Source organism: Tupaia chinensis, unplaced genomic scaffold (assembly GCF_000334495.1).
Source record: "Tupaia chinensis unplaced genomic scaffold, TupChi_1.0 Scaffold149501_1, whole genome shotgun sequence".
Lineage (NCBI taxonomy): Eukaryota > Metazoa > Chordata > Mammalia > Scandentia > Tupaiidae > Tupaia > Tupaia belangeri.
In genome coordinates, this window is record NW_006209345.1 from 1,882,754 (window position 1) to 1,898,561 (window position 15,808).

General features: G+C 44.8%; 1 protein-coding gene across 4 annotated transcripts in view; it reads left to right on the top strand.

The window, feature by feature from the left end:
- Nucleotides 1-13,541, top strand: part of TESMIN (testis expressed metallothionein like protein) — a 57,401-nt gene extending 43,860 nt beyond the window's left edge. For 3 of the 4 annotated variants that reach the window (XM_006171249.2, XM_006171246.2, XM_006171247.1), the window contains 4 exons: nucleotides 1,907-2,009; nucleotides 7,238-7,375; nucleotides 10,442-10,617; nucleotides 12,612-13,541. In XM_006171249.2, coding sequence (XP_006171311.1) covers nucleotides 1,907-2,009; nucleotides 7,238-7,375; nucleotides 10,442-10,617; nucleotides 12,612-12,816 — 622 coding nt within the window. In that variant the 3' untranslated portion in view covers nucleotides 12,817-13,541. The remainder of the gene's footprint in view (nucleotides 1-1,906; nucleotides 2,010-7,237; nucleotides 7,376-10,441; nucleotides 10,618-12,611) is intronic. The other variant, XM_006171248.2, reaches the window with a different exon arrangement.
- Nucleotides 13,542-15,808: the final 2,267 nt, after the last annotated feature.

Below are 15,808 nucleotides of genomic sequence, written 5' to 3' on the forward strand. Positions count from 1 at the left end.
CTTGAACCAGGTACCGTTCGCTCCTCACTTTCCAGCCTCCCGGCCTTCTATATTGACTCCTTTCCCTCCTTCTCTCTATCCTGGTGATAAGGAAGGCTTAGGAGAGACCTTCACATTTCCCATAGTGTTCCCAGAGAAGGCTGCATCTCCACTCTCTGTCTTACGGGCGAGTCGCCTTTCAGGGACCCTAACTCTACCTGGGGAGCTCTGGTCTACCTCTTGTCTTTCATAGTCCAGATTTTTGTCTCCTGTCTCCTTTATTGGAACCCAGTCTCTGGTCATTATGGACCAGCAGATACTCCAGGATAACACGTAACAGCTTCAGAAATCGCTTCTCTGGGCTCATAATTTCTTATTTTTTTGGCCTCTGATGATTCCCTTTTCTCTTCTAGTGGATTGGCGCATACTTAAAACTATTACTTAAAAACATGAGGAGAGCAGTGTTTGATCACCCTATCACAGGGACGTGTCTACAGACATCTAGTGCACTGTGTCCCAGACCCAGAGACCCTCCCAGCATCATGTAGCATTCTTTAGGAAGCACATCCACTTTGTGCTCACAGGGCTTCCCTCAGCAGCTCTTTAAGACTGGGAGAGTGAGTGCCATGATTTCCATCTTACAGCACAAAATTACTTCTATAAGATAACATAGGGAGGTCATAGCAAAGGTAAGGCAATAGATTTCAGTTTGAAGCTCTTTCAGTGGATCATGCTCTCAGAAGAAAATGATACGAGAAGAGAACGTCTTCTCTGGTCACAAACTGAGTGACTCTCTGGGGGTGCAGGTTGTAGGTAGGATATTAGGAGTCTTTGCCTCAATACTGGATTTTTATGACTTAAGGAAAGTGTCAACCCTCCCCATACTAAGAACATGTACAGCATAAGGCTATAAATGCTTCTGTCATGCACCACAAGAGCAAGTATCTTTCAGGAGCATGGAAGCAGCTAATGCCCATAAACACTGACAGTGTCTGAGGGAGGGAGCGCCACAGGGAAAGTGCTCAGCGCTGTCATTCTGGCGTTATGACTTCAGAAACCACAGGGCACCCTGGCGTGTTTTCAGAGGGCTTCTACTCACAAGACAGTTCTCTAGAGGCTGAAGACACAAGCAACCGTCCCGTGACAACAAGGAAGTACGATTTCATAAATGTGTTTCTTCTGCCATTCGCTTCCTTTCCTCTGTGTATAGACATGGAATGAGGGTCAGAGGAAGCCTAGGCCAGGCTCAGCCTCCAGGTCTCCTTGGTTTTCATTCACCTCTAGGCTGGATCCAAGAGTGGACTCATCTTCAGTCATGTTGGATGGATTGAAATCGTTGACGGGGAAATGGCTCTTCGTTACTTGATGTTTCTACCCACTGACTTACTGTGCTCATTGGAAAATGGCAGAGGACATTTAGGGGCCAGAGACTGCTGATGGCAATAAACACGTTCCAGAAAATTGGGTTGCTGTGCACAGTACTATATTACAAAGCCAATGCCGTAACTAGTTTCTCCTGTGTCAGGCACTGAAGCACATCAGCCCAGCTGATCTAGTTTTCTTATAAAAAGGAGTCAGAATCACCTAAATAAAAGTCTTACTGGCCTAGTCACGATAGTGTGTGCTGGTAGACACTTCTACTCCGTGGGCCAAGGCCACGTAGGCGGCTTGAGTTCAGCTCCTGGTCTGCCCTGAAGGCTGTGTGTGGTGGTACATGCCTGTAGTCCTAGCTACTCAGGAAGCTGAGGCAGGAAGATCACAACATAGCAAGACCCTGTGTGGAAAAAACCCTGTCTATGGACTAGCTAAATAAAAATCTTCCTGACTGCAGCATGTTGTCCGCTCGTTCCTGACACGCATGTGCTCTTCTTTCCCCTTCCTGACTCTGCTGTCTTTACCTTTGACTCATTCGTTGTCTTCTTCGCAGGTACTGTGACTGCTTTGCGAGTGGGGACTTTTGCAACAACTGCAATTGTAATAATTGTTGCAACAACTTACGTCACGAAATCGAACGGTTTAAAGCCATTAAGGTAATAAATTTCCATTAAGTACGTGCATTTTTTAAAAAGCATTTAAAAATGCTTAATCTCCAGAATCCTAATTCCATTATTGGAAAATCCAAAGTTTTGAAGAATATACTTCGTGACTATTTCTGTAGAGGAGAGTAACAGCCTATTGAGAGGCTGTTTTGCGAAAGATAGGCAGAGAAAGGTCCTTCTCCCTTCCCCCACTGGGTGCAAAGGCTTTAGAGGCACTGCAGGATCTAGGGTGGTGCTGAATCAAGAACATACAAATGTCCACTTTGTATTTACTTGGAGTTTAGAAGTTGTGGGTCAGATTACATAGCCTGTGAGTTGAGTTCAAACTGTAGACTGAAAGGTAGAGCTAGGCCACTTTAGGAAGAAGACTGGGAGAAGGCACTCAGCCAGTGCATGTTTGAAACGTTTATATGCCTGCCCTTCCAGGCAAAGGGAAGAATCTCCACTTTCTTAAAGGAGAAAAAGGTTACTTCAGATGGCCCCAAATGCCACTCTGCGGAGAGTTAACCGTGGGAGTTTGCAGTTGTTATCCCTTTCTGTGGGCACAAAGATAATCAGAAAGGAAGGCAGGACACTTAGATTTGGAGCTGTCAACATGCCCCAGGGAGACACTTCTGGTGCCCTCGAGTGTGCAAAGGTGGGTTGAGGGCCATCAAGTGCAGACTTGAGACTATCCTCTGCAAATAGAACAAGATTATGCTGTGTCATGGATGGCCTACTTACTTTTTAAAATATAATTTAATTATCTTCTTCAATTATAGATTGAAGTCAGTTGAAAATGATCAATTTTAATGTAGCCAGGTCCATAGGGCAGAGAGAATTATGATGCTAAACTTCAAGATCATCACAGGGTACTGTGCAATTAAAAATGTAAATTTCTTCTGTTCTTAAAAAAAAAAAATTTGCCCAAGTGTACATGTACTTGCCAGAAAGAGACAGAAAGAGAGAGAGAAAGCAAGAAAGCACTTCTCCCCTATGGGAAATGGTCAGGCTGCCACAATCCCTTCTCCATTTCTCCCTTCTTTCATGATTTTGGACATATGTTCATACACACACACACACACACACACACACACACACACACACACCGAGCATGTTTTTCTAGCCACCGGGTCCAGGTCTTGAACCTCATAGCTGGCCATGTGGAATCTAGCTGTCTTAACCACCATACCATGGACTGGCTCAAAGGCATAACAGTTTTTACTTTTAAAAAGTTGAGGGTGGGGCCAGTAGGTGGGTGGTTAAGGTGCTGGAATCCCACATAACTGACTGGATCTGGACCGAGTCCCGGACCTGGCAGCTTGCTTTCTCACTCCACTCCCCCGCCTCTGGTCAAATTAATGATAATAGGGACCAGGAGATGGCATGATGGTTGCATTTCTGGACTCCCATGTAATCAACTGCAGTTCAAGTCCCAGATCCAGCAACTTGAGGCTCACACAGGTCACGTGTGCATGTGTGCCCAAAATCCCAAGACTAGAATGGAGGAAAAGGGATTGTGGCATGGCTATCCCCTTTGGGGGTGATTTCTCACTTTCTTTCTGGTGAGCACATGCACCCTGTAGCAGGAATCTCTCTTAAAAAAAAAAAAGACAATAATAAATTAATTAATAAAAAAATTGGGGGGCTAACAGGTGGTGTGGCAGTTAAGTATCTAGATTCTCACACGGTTGACACACAGTTCATGTCTCAGACCCAGCGGTTTGAAAATCACTCTGGACACACATGCTTGCATGACCAAAATCCCATGAGGAAAAGGGATTGCAGCAGGGCCACTCACCCTAGGGAGTGGTTTCACACTTTCTGTTTTTATCTTTCCCTGGCAAGTACATGCACCCTATGATACAAACCTAAACAAAAACAAACAAACAAAAAAAGGTGGAATTCTCATGCATTGCTTTTAGGAATGTAAGTTGGTACAACCACTTCAGGAAATTATTTGGCAATAGCTATTAAAGCTAAAACTTGGGACATGCTATGATCCAACGGTTTCATTCCTAAAAATATGGTGAAAAGAAAGAATGTAAATGTCCACAAGGCTTATATAAGAATGTTTATAGTAGCTTTATTCATAACATCCAAAACCTGGGAAAAATCTAAATGTCCATGAATGGGAGAATGGAGAAATGCACTCCATATATAATATAATGGAATACTACAGATCAGTGAAAAAGAGAATTAACTACAGCATGAGCTTGGATGCATCTCAGACATTATGCTGAGAAAAGAAGCCAGAAACAAGACCACAAGCTGTATGATTTTACTTACATAAAATCCAAGAACAGGCAAATTTAAAGCTATGAAATTCAGAATAGTAATTCTTTTTTTTTTCTTTTTTTTTTTTGCCATAGGGCTCATGTGCTTGCTAAAGAGACAGTAAGAGGGAAAGTGAAATCACTCCCCAGGGTGGACAGCCATGCTGCAAGCCCTTTTCTTCCATTCTTCTGGAATTTGGGACATGGACGCATAAGTGCCTGATTTGAGTTTCAAGCTGCCAGGTCTGGGATTCGAATACCAGTCAGCCATGTGAGAGCCCAGCACCTTAACCACCACACCACCTGCTAGCCCCTAGAATAGTAATTCTTGTCAGGAGTGCCCTAATTGGAAGGATACGTGCCAGAGTCTCTGGGGCTGAATAGTCCTTTAACTTGACCCGGATGGTGGTTACACAAGTGTTCACACATGCACAAGTTGGTTAGACTACACCTGCAGATGTGTGCATACTTCAGTTATAGAGTTGGCCCTTGATATTTGAGGGGTATTAGTTCGAGGACCCCCAAGAAATGCTAAGATCCATGGATGCTCAAATTCCTTTTATAAAATTAAGTAGTATTTGCATATAACTTAGCCACATCCTTCCATGTCTTTTTTTTTTTTTCTTTTTTTGGAGAGGTTTTTGCTATAGGGTGCATGCGCTCGCCAGACAGACAGAGAGAGACAGAGAGACAGAAAGCAGGAAATCCCCCCCTGGGGGGATGGCCACACTGCAATCCCTTCTCCTCCATTCTCCTCTCGGGATCTTGGGCACGCACGCACACATACCTGGCATGAGTTTAAGCCACTGGGTCTGGGACTTGAACCGCGGTCAACTACGTGGGAGTCCAGCGACATAGCCATTACGCTAACTGCTGGTCCCCTTCCATGTCTTTTTTAACAATAGATATTTGTCATAGGGCACATGTGCTCATTGGAGACAGAGAAAGGGAACATGAGAAAGCATCCTGCAGGGAAGAAGCCCAGGCCACGATCCCTTCTCACGGCCCAGTGGTTGGGACCTGGGGCCCTGCAATCAACATGAGGGCTTAGAATGCAGATTCGACCACTTCCCATCTGTTACTTAAGCTCTTGGTGCCTCAGCATCTTCATCTAGAAAGCGATAGTAAGAGTAGTAGTTTTTGCTTCCCAAGGTTGCTAAGAGGATTAAATGAGATGATACGTGTAAGTCACATGGAAATACTCCTGGGATGGTAAGTACCATCAAGTTCAGTCAGCGTGAGACGTCAGTGTAGTAGCATGACTCAGCTGTCTCAGGAAAAAGGAAGTGCTGGAAGGGAATATGCCCACTTGGAAACAATGATTTTCTTTACATCTTTACTGTCCGTTATTTTTGTACATGGCTTAAAAAAAAAAGATTGATTTAACTTACTTAATTAATTAATTTGAGCAGAGAGGGACAGAATGAGAAAGAGAAAGGAAAGTGAGAAAGCAAGCCACCAGGTCCGGGACTCACACTGTGGACAGCCATGTGGGAGACCAGTGCCCTTAACCACCACACCACCTGCTGGCCCCTAATTATTTTTAATTTGACCAAAGAGGGACAGAATGAGAGAGAGTAAGAATACATGAGAAAGTAAGGTCTGGAACTCAAACTGCCATCCGCCATGTGGGAGTTCAGCACCCTTAACCACCACGCCACCTGCTGGCCCCTCTACGGACTTTTAAACTCAGGGGGGAAAAGTAAAACCTGAAGAACTGTGGCTACAGTGTATCACTGTGTGAGATGAATTAAAATGTAAAAAGGAGGGATGTACTTTCTTAGTTATGAAAGGAGACTCACTGCTTATTTCACTTCTTTATTTTTTTTCCTTCAGGAGAGAAAGAGCAGGGGGTGGAAAAAAGTGGGGGGTGGTATTTTTTTCTTTTTTACAGAAATTTTTGTTATGGGGCTCATGCACTTAACCAGAGAGACAGAAAGCAAGAAATCACGCCCCAGGGGGATGACCACATTGCAGTCCCTTCTTCATTCTCCCCTAGGGACTTTGGGTGCTCACACACACACACACATACACACGTCTAGGGTGAGTTTCAAGTCTCTGGGTCTGGGACTCAAATCTCAGCTGGCCATGTGGAAGTCCGATGATTTAACTGCTATGCCATCTGCTGGTCCAGGAGACAGACAGGGTTTTGCTATTGACTCCTCTACCCCAGTTCCCAGTCAGCTAGAACTACAAGGGTGGCCACTGCGCCCAGCCAGTTTGAGTTGCTCTGGGACCCAATTCCAGGCCTATTGTGTGACCCTGACTTTGTACAGTGGCACCCTGCTACTTGCTCCATCACAGCTGGGCCTCACTGTGCTCGTTTGTTTTTTCCTCTTTAGGGAGATTTTTGCTTTAGGCACATGTGCTCACTGGAGAGACAGAGAGAGACAGAAAGAGAAAGTGAGAAGTCACCCCACAGGGGTGATCACACCACAGTTCCTTCTCCTCCATTCTCCCTCAGGTTTTGGACATGCACACGCACGTACCTGACATGAGTTTCAAGCCTCTGGGTCTGGGACCCAACCAGGGTCAGCTGTGTGGGAGTCCAGTGTCTCAGCCACTGTGCCACCTGCTGGCCCCATAGTGGCTTCTTTTAAAACAACCTGGACCAGCCCATGGCATGGTAGTTAAGGTGGCTGGATCCCACATGGCTAACTGCACAGTTCAAGTTCTAGACCCAGCAGCTTGAGAGACACCCTGGGCATGTGCTTGCACAGGTCCAAAATCCTGAAAGGAGAGAGAATGGAGAAGGGATCGTGGCATGACCATGTCCTCGTGAGGGGTGCTTTCGTGCTCTCTCTCTCTGTCTCTGAAGAGTGTACATGTCCTTGGCAAAAGTTTAAAAATAAGTAAATAAAAATAAGTAAGACATCAACTATATTAAAGTGAAGATGCCTTTTATTGAACATTATTTTTTAATAGTAAAATGCATCTTGATGGAGTTTCCATTTTCTGTATTAGGCATGTCTTGATAGAAATCCAGAAGCTTTCCAACCAAAAATTGGGAAAGGAAAATTGGGAGATGTCAAGCCTCGACATAACAAGGGATGCAATTGTAAGAGGTCAGGCTGCCTTAAGAATTACTGTGAGTGCTATGAGGTTAGTAGCCAATTTCCTAGTGTTAGTACAAACAAAAACAGGTAAATAGTTTCGCCTACGTAACTTTTGTGGTTAAGAAAACTTTGCTATACTTTAAAAGGAGTACTATTTTCTTTCCTGAGGGCGTCTAAAAGGATACTCATATTCAACTAAGTTAGTATCTCTAATATCAGCTGAGCTTTATGAATCAAGTAGATGAACCCAGAGCTCCTTTTGGAGCAAGCTGCATCCCCCGAGTTCACCCTTGGGTGTCCAGTGGAGGGTGCCCTGCTATGGCCTTACCCCTTAGGCTGCTTGTCCACGCAGTCAGTCCCCTCAGCCAGCAGTCCAGTAGCTCCTAGAGATTGCCACACCTTTTACTCCTGAGCAGAGCCAGAGACACAGGGTGGAGGTGGGGCAGTGGGGCTGGGACAGGGCAGGAGGGGACAGGAGGCCTGGAGGCGCTGTTGGCTTCCAGCCCCTGGTGCTTGTCCCAGGCCTCTGTTTGTCTGGTGCTTCAAGGGGTGAGGTAGCATCCCCTGGCTCCTGGCCCGTCAGAGAGCAGATGGACAGTCAGCCTCAGGCGATTGAGAGATGCTGAAAAAATGAGATATAGGTCAATTCTTGGACAAAAACTTGCTCTTTTTCTCAAATATTTAATGGCAGTAGAGAGACTCACTTTTCCCTTTAGTTGTCCTTCTTTTGCCTCTCTTGTCTATCGCCATTTTTCTTTGTTGAATGAAAGGAAGAGAAAGGGAGGGAACCGGCTTGCCTTATCAGTGAATCAGCTGAGAAAACCTTCCTTAAAAGGTTCTCTTTGCATGAAGTCTTGTTGAGGTACCTGTGAATTTTATTTGTCCTAGGAAGTCAGGCTTAAGAGAAGTTCTCATGATTCTGGAGATACACATTTAAAGATCTGAGTAAGCACACCTAGCAGTCCCTTTGCTAAAATTTTGAAAATTATGTTGGAACCAGCAGATGGCATAATGGTTACATTGCTGAACTCCCATGTAGTCCACTACAGTTTGAGTCCCAGACACAGCAACTTAAAACTCACACCAGACGCATGTGTGTTTATGCCCAAGAGAACAGAGGAGAAGGGATTGCGGTGTGGCCATCTCCCTGAGTGGCGATTTCTTGCTTTTTGTCTCTCCATCTCTCTGGCAAATGCACGCACCGTATAGCAAAAATCTCTCTTAAAAATTTTAAGTTAAAAATAATGCAGAGATACAGAATTTAAAAGGCAAACGTCCCCGCGAGACTTACTTCCTGACACCTCACAGCATCTCCACTCTGCACAGTGCTCTCTCTGGCTGTCATGGCCAGTGACTAGGCCCACCGTGTCATACACTTCTGTGTGCTGTGATGATGGGGCTGCAGTGGTGCTGCTGCAGGCGGAGTGTGGCTGAGTCCCTGGCAGAGCCTATGCCAGACAATGGCCTGTGATGTGTAGGGGAGTAGGGAAGAGGCAGCACTGCCCATTGTCCCTGGCATTATTGTAGACAAGAAATCCTGACATGCCTTTTGCTTGGAAGTACCCAGAGGTACAGATGGATACAGCAGTAGCCTTGGAGATGCATCTCTGGGCTGGAAAGGACAAAGGGAAATGCCTGGTGGCTGAAGTAAAGAGGATGCTGAAAACCACAATGGTTGGCAGTGTCAGGTTTTGGACTGCCCCAAAGGCAAGGGGTGAGACCCAAGCAGGCTTGCTGAGTACAGCTGAGATACCCTTTCCCCCTGAGCACCACACTGCCAGCAAAGTCTAGAAACAGAGCCCACCCACAAAGAAGCAGGAAGGAGTTCCAGGGAGAACTTCTAATCACAGGTCTATCCTTGAGTAGGTTTCAAATTCTACCTTCCCAGCATTCTCTGCCACATTAGAACTAGCATAATACCCTCAGGGGCTGACATAGAGGAACCAGCAAGCTACAGTTTTAATTGTTTCTTTCCTTTCTATCTTTCTCCCTTCCTTTTTTTTTTTTTTTTTTTTTTTTTTTTGAGAGAGAGATTTTTGCTTTAGGGTGAGCATACTCACTGAAGAGACAGACAGAAAGTAAGAAATCATCCTCCATGAGGGACGGCCATACTGTACTCCTTTCTCCTCCATTAACCACTTGGAATTTGGGGCACTCACTCAAGTACCCGGCGTGAATCTCAAGTTACCAAGTCTGAGACTCAAACAGGTCAACCATGTGGGAATCTGGTGCCTTAACCACTAAGCCACCTGCTGGCCCATTGTTTACTATTTTTATGGAGGGAGTAAGGGAATGAGACAAAGGAAGTCTCACTGTGCTGTGATCCTCCCAACAGCAGGGATTGAAGGCATGTGCAAATACACCTGTGTGCTCATGTCGGCCTGAAACTGAAACCAGTCCTCCCGCGCAGCTTCCAACCTCCCACATGGTGGCACTATCCGTGTTGCTGCAACTGGACACATACTGGAGTTTTATAGCCAGCCAAAACAGTTCTTATTCTAAACAAGAGTCAAATGAAGTGGTTTGCTGGTTCCCCAGTGAAGAAGGAAGAGCAAGCCCTACTCCTCTGTTTAGTACTCACCTCTACTCACCCTTCAGCAGCCGTACTGTGCCCCTGCAGCCGTGGCACATGGACATGTACCCCATTTTCCTCATGTCATTGTTATTCACTCCTAATGGCTTCTACTTTTCTTCTTCTAATAAAATTGCAGCTTATGGGACCAGCAGATGGTCTAATGGTTACGTTGCTGGACTCCCATGTAGTCATCCTCGGTTCAAGTCCCGGACTCAGTGACTTGAAACTCACACTGGCCACGTGTGCATGCATGCCCAAAATTCCTAGGGGAGAATGGAGGAGAAGGGATTGTTGTAACCATCCCCCCCCGGGGGGGTGATTTCTTGCTTTTGGTCTCTCTGTCTCTCTGGTGAGTGCCTTATAGCAAAAATCTCTCTAAAAATTTTTTTGCAGCTTTCTCTCTCTCTCTCTCCCACACACACACACACATACATGGGCAAATACAAGCAAAGAATTATTTAAGATCCTAATGGAATTTGTCAGTTTTTGATGACTTGTAGGACAACCTAATGGTATTAAAACATTTTATATTACCAGGGTAAAATTATGTGTTCTTCCATTTGCAAATGCATTGGTTGCAAAAATTATGAAGAAAGCCCAGAACGAAAAACACTAATGAACATGCCAAACTTTATGGAAATTGGAGATTTTGAAGGCAGTCACCATTTATCACCAACTAAATGTTCAGGACTACCAAAATTCAGGAAAGATGGGTAGGTACTCTGATAGGTGGGTAGGTACCCCTCCCAACAGGGGAAATAGAGGTTCATTTGAGAGGAGAGTTAAAAACAATTTATACACTGGAAAGGAAGAGTGTGTTCCTACTAGGATGGGCGTGAAGGATGAAAAAAGAGACTCTTCTCCGCGGACTAACCCTGTGTGGGATACTGTGTTTCCTTGGCGGTGGTCCCACTGTGGGGACCTGCTCCGTCCTGGTTGTCCTCTTAACTTGCCCTTCTAGTCCTGACTGTCTAAATTATCCCTGTTTCATACAAGACAGAAGGGCAGTGCCAGGATCCCCAGTAGGGCCAGCAACATTCTGACACTGCCTTGGAATTAATCTAGAACCACACTGACCTCACGCTGACAGGGAATCGTTTCCAGACAGCAAATCCAAAAACTTTCTTTATCAGGTGAAGTAACAAAGAGATGTTCTTGAGATATACTGTAGTCCTTACCAAAGTGATTATGGACTCCAGATTAGTTGAACATTTCCCCATTTGATGATTATGAAGCTGTATTGTATTCTTTTTTCAAAAAATTAACTTTATTTATTTATTTATTTATTTAAATTTTACCAGAGAGGGACAGAGTGTGTGTGTGTGTGTGTGTGTGTGTGTGTGTGCGAGAGAGAGAGAGAAAGCCACCAGGTCCAGGAATTGAACCACAGTTGGCCATAATGTAGTCCAGTGCCCTTAACCACCACACCATCTGCTGGTGCTATATTGTATTCTTAACAGATGCCAAAAGTTGAGAAATAGCTTTACTCTTGGGTCATCGGAGGAGTCGTGATATATTTTTCTGTTTTTCTATGCAAAAATGCATCAGGACTTTTCCAATGGCCCAATATATATTAGACTCCATTAATTTATTTAAAAATTTTTCTTTGAGTTCAGTGTAATGGGTCATCTCATGATAAAGAACCAAACACCATTAACTAACAAGTATCATTTTGCAAAGCCAAATCCATGCTTATTTGATTCCAAGACATCAGAAATACTCATCATTGTGACGTGCACAGGTCTTTATTAGCAAGATGTATAAAAATCTGGCTGCATCATATAGTAAACCCTGTGTGAGTGTCCTCAGCCGACATGGAGTTGCTGTGCCCTGAGGGGTCTTGAGGCCTTAGCACCGGGATCCGGGCTCCTGTGTCACAACTCTTCTTGATCTGAAGGCAGCCCTATGTTCTCATCCTCCAACAAGAGTCATCCTGTACTGTCTTTGCAGAGACTACCCAACCGACATCTAGCTCTCTTTTCATAATCCAACACTTTTTTAATCCTTTACAAACTTTTCCTGAAATTTTCCAGTGTGAGCACTACTTGGGCAGCTATTCAGCTCAGCCACAGCTGTCCACAGGGCTCAGTGGGGAGAACAGCTGGTCCCTACAACACAGCACAGCGTGGCTTATAGAACTGCTTTGAAGGCCCCAAGCGGCATTCAGGAGCCAGGCCATCCTGACGGTGAACCCTTCAGGTGCGAAGTGGCACTCCTCAGAGCCATCTGGCATTTTGTAGCTCCAAGTGGCTTTCCTTAATGCTGATATGGCACACAGAACTCAGACCAACGCTACATACTTTGTCTGCAGGGCCTCATCTGAGATTCCTGCTTCAGCCACCCTCCGCCTGCTCCACAGGTTTGATGCTATAGCCCAGGATCCTCTGGGTTAATCTGATTTTGAGAAAATTTATTGGGTCATTGGAAAAGTCACAATGCATTTTTGCATAGAAAAATACGTCATGACTTTTCCAACAACCCAGTAGAATCTGCCATGAGAGCGATATCAAGAAACTGGTAAGATTTATCGGTCTATATTATTCACATAAAAGAAATGAATAGTTTCCAGTATGAGGAAGACAATGTTAGATTTGACTCCGTGACATTCCTTAAAATAATATGGACAAGCAATATTCTGTTAAATATAGGTGGTGCTTAAGAACAGTGGGCTGTTGAATGTGACCTTGAACTGATGTGTCTCCAACAGGCAGTCTTCCTCGTGCATCTCCTGGGAGGTGGTGGAGGCCACGTGTGCCTGCCTGCTGGCTCAGGGCGAAGAGGCCGAGAAGGAGCACTGCTCCGAGTGCTTGGCAGAGCAGATGATCTTAGAGGAATTCGGGAGATGCTTATCACAGATCCTCCATATTGAGTTTAAATCCAAAGGGTTGACGATTGAGTCGAGTACACTTTAGTAAAATGTGAAAGCATGCCATTTTGGTCTCAGTATTCTAAAGGAAGTCTCTAAGGCTGTTTTGAGGAACTCAGGACCAGTGACTACCTGGTTAAGACCAAGTGTTCCCCTCACGTGGGCCTGGTGAGTTTGCTCAGAGCTCTCTAAAGGGTGTGTGATCGCTTTTTTTTTTTTTTTTTCCTACAAAACTTAAGACATAGTGTTGTTTGTTTGTCTGGAACGGAGGAGAGAGCTTGGGTTCCTGTAGCCCTGGGAGAATTGTTGCACTGACATGAGTAATTGAGGTAAACAAGCCCTGGGGAGAGAGGGGTTCATTCTTACTGGCTTCATCCTCTCCAGAGAACTTTATTCTAGAGGCTGCCCTGCATAAAAATGTTTGTTTGTTTGTTCGATTTTCAAATTACTAAGAAATAAATTTTCCAGGCAGGCTGTTAGAACTTAAAATCTCTAGAGAACTACTAAAAACCCTAAAGAAATTACGTTTCCCTACAGTGGCATGAATTATCAGTCTTGTCCTAAAGCCACTTGGAAATGCTGCAATGGGGTCTTAAAGGCCAGGCTTGTGTCGGTAGTGTCTTGAGTTGCGGTACTTAAATTTACCTAGTTTCTTATGTGTTTCTATTTAAATTGTGAAAAAGCTCTATTATCCAATTAACTTCTCCATAATTATTGTTATAATATTATTATTGTTTGTAAAATATAGTTAAAATAACTGCTTACAGAAACCAGCAGGTAAGATTCATTATTAAGTTTTCTGTTTTGGTTCTATCGGAAAAACAAAGATGAATAAAAATTTTCAGTGCCTTCAATTGTTGTAATTAGTAACTGCAAGTACTGTCATCTTATGAATACCCACCCAAAATATATTGAACTGATGTTCTTTCATGCTTTTGTGCCTGGTATTGGCCACTTAGAAACCATTTTAAAAACTCATATACAAACATACCTGTGGAGGAAGTCTGTCAGGCCCAGCCACTGAGTGCATCAATAAACTAGGGGCCAACAGTAAGCCAGCATTTGAGGCTGCGTTTGGAACAGTCTAGTTCTTTTTTTTAAAATTTGACAGACAGCACATACACTTGGCAGAGAGAAACAGTGATATTGGGAGAGGCAGAAAGCAAATGGGACATGGTCACACTATAATCTCTTCTGTTCCATATCACCATCCTATCAGGGGAGTGGTCATGCCGCAATCCCTTCTCTTCCATTCTCCTCCTGGGATCTTGAGTGTGCACGCATATGCCCCCAGTGTGAGTTTCAAGCCACTAGTCGAGGACTCAGTCTGCAGTTGGCCATGTGGGAGTCCAGTGACATAACCACTACATCCATCTGCTGGCCCTGGGATGTCTATTTTAATTATTTTATTTTTCAGTTCTAAAAGTTCCATTTGACTCTTCTTTTTGTTGTTGTTGTAGTTGTTGCTGGAAGGTGTGTACACTTGCAGTGAGTGAGAAAGCACCTCCCAGTGGGGTGTGACCACACTAGAGACCTTCTCTCTTACATTCCTCCTTTCTCTCAGGATATTGGGCATTCTGCATGCACATGTGCTTGTTGTGTTTTTCAAACCTCTTGGGCCAGGATTCAAACTACAGTTGACCACATGGGATCCATTTTCCTTAACCACTGAGCTATGGGGCTAACCCCAGTTCTAAAAGTTCCATTTGACTCTTCTTTTTGTTGTTGTTGTAGTTGTTGCTGGAAGGTGTGTACACTTGCAGTGAGTGAGAAAGCACCTCCCAGTGGGGTGTGACCACACTAGAGACCTTCTCTCTTACATTCCTCCTTTCTCTCAGGATATTGGGCATTCTGCATGCACATGTGCTTGTTGTGTTTTTCAAACCTCTTGGGCCAGGATTCAAACTACAGTTGACCACATGGGATCCATTTTCCTTAACCACTGAGCTATGGGGCTAACCCAGCTTCTTTTCTATAGCTTTTCTTTCTTGGATGAGACTTCCTTTTCGTTTGTTCATTTATTCGTTTGTGTTTGAGGGACCAGCAGATGACGTAATGGCTATGTTGCTGGGCTCCCATGTGGTCGACCATGGTTCGAGTCCCAGACTCAGTGGCTTAAACTCACACCGAGTGCGTGTGCATGCGTGCCCAAGATCCCGAGAGGAGAATGAAGGATAAGGGATTGGAGTGTGACCATCCCCCCTGGGGGGGGTGATTTCTCGCTGTCTCTCTGTCTCCCTGTCTTTCCGGTGAGTGCACGTGCCCTATAGAAAAACATCTCCAAAAAAAAAAAGGAAAGTGTTTGAAATCATTAATTAGAGCATTTTTTATTACGGTTGGTTTAAAATCTTTATCAGATAACTAACACCCATCATATTGGCACCTGTATTAATCAGAGTTCTTTAGGGAGAAAGAACCAGTAGGAAATGTACAGATATATACAAGGAGATTAGAGTAGTAGGCTTATGTGATCATGGCAGCTGAAGAGCCTCACAACAGGCCGTCTGCAAGCTGGTAATCCTGGCATACTGGTAGCATGGATCAGTCCAGGTCCAGAAGCCTCAGAAACAGAGAAGCCGATTATATAACTCACAGTCCAAGGCTGAAAGTCTGAGAAACCAGGAGGCTGCTGATGTAAATCTTGGAGTGTGAAGGTAGATGAACTTTGAGGGCTGATGTCTGAGGCAGCAGAAGGTTAACTTGCTCTGTCTCACAAGACTTCTGTACTTATTCTCTCCTGGCCCCTTGCTGATTGGACTGTGCCCACAGTGAGGGTGAATCTTCCACTTCTAACTGACTTGGACTTACACATGACTGTCTCCTGGAAACACCCCATGGACGTGCCCAGAGTAATGCTTCATCAGGTTTAGGGCAGGTCAGAACAGAGACACTGTCCACAGCTGCTGGGTGAGAGGGACAAGGATAGAGGGGCCAGACAGGACAAGCTGTGGGCTGTGGTCTCCGTCCAGAGCAGCAGCATCACCAGGAACTTGGGCACACTGCTCTGGCCAGCCAGGGGAGGGCCTGGCTCCTGTGTC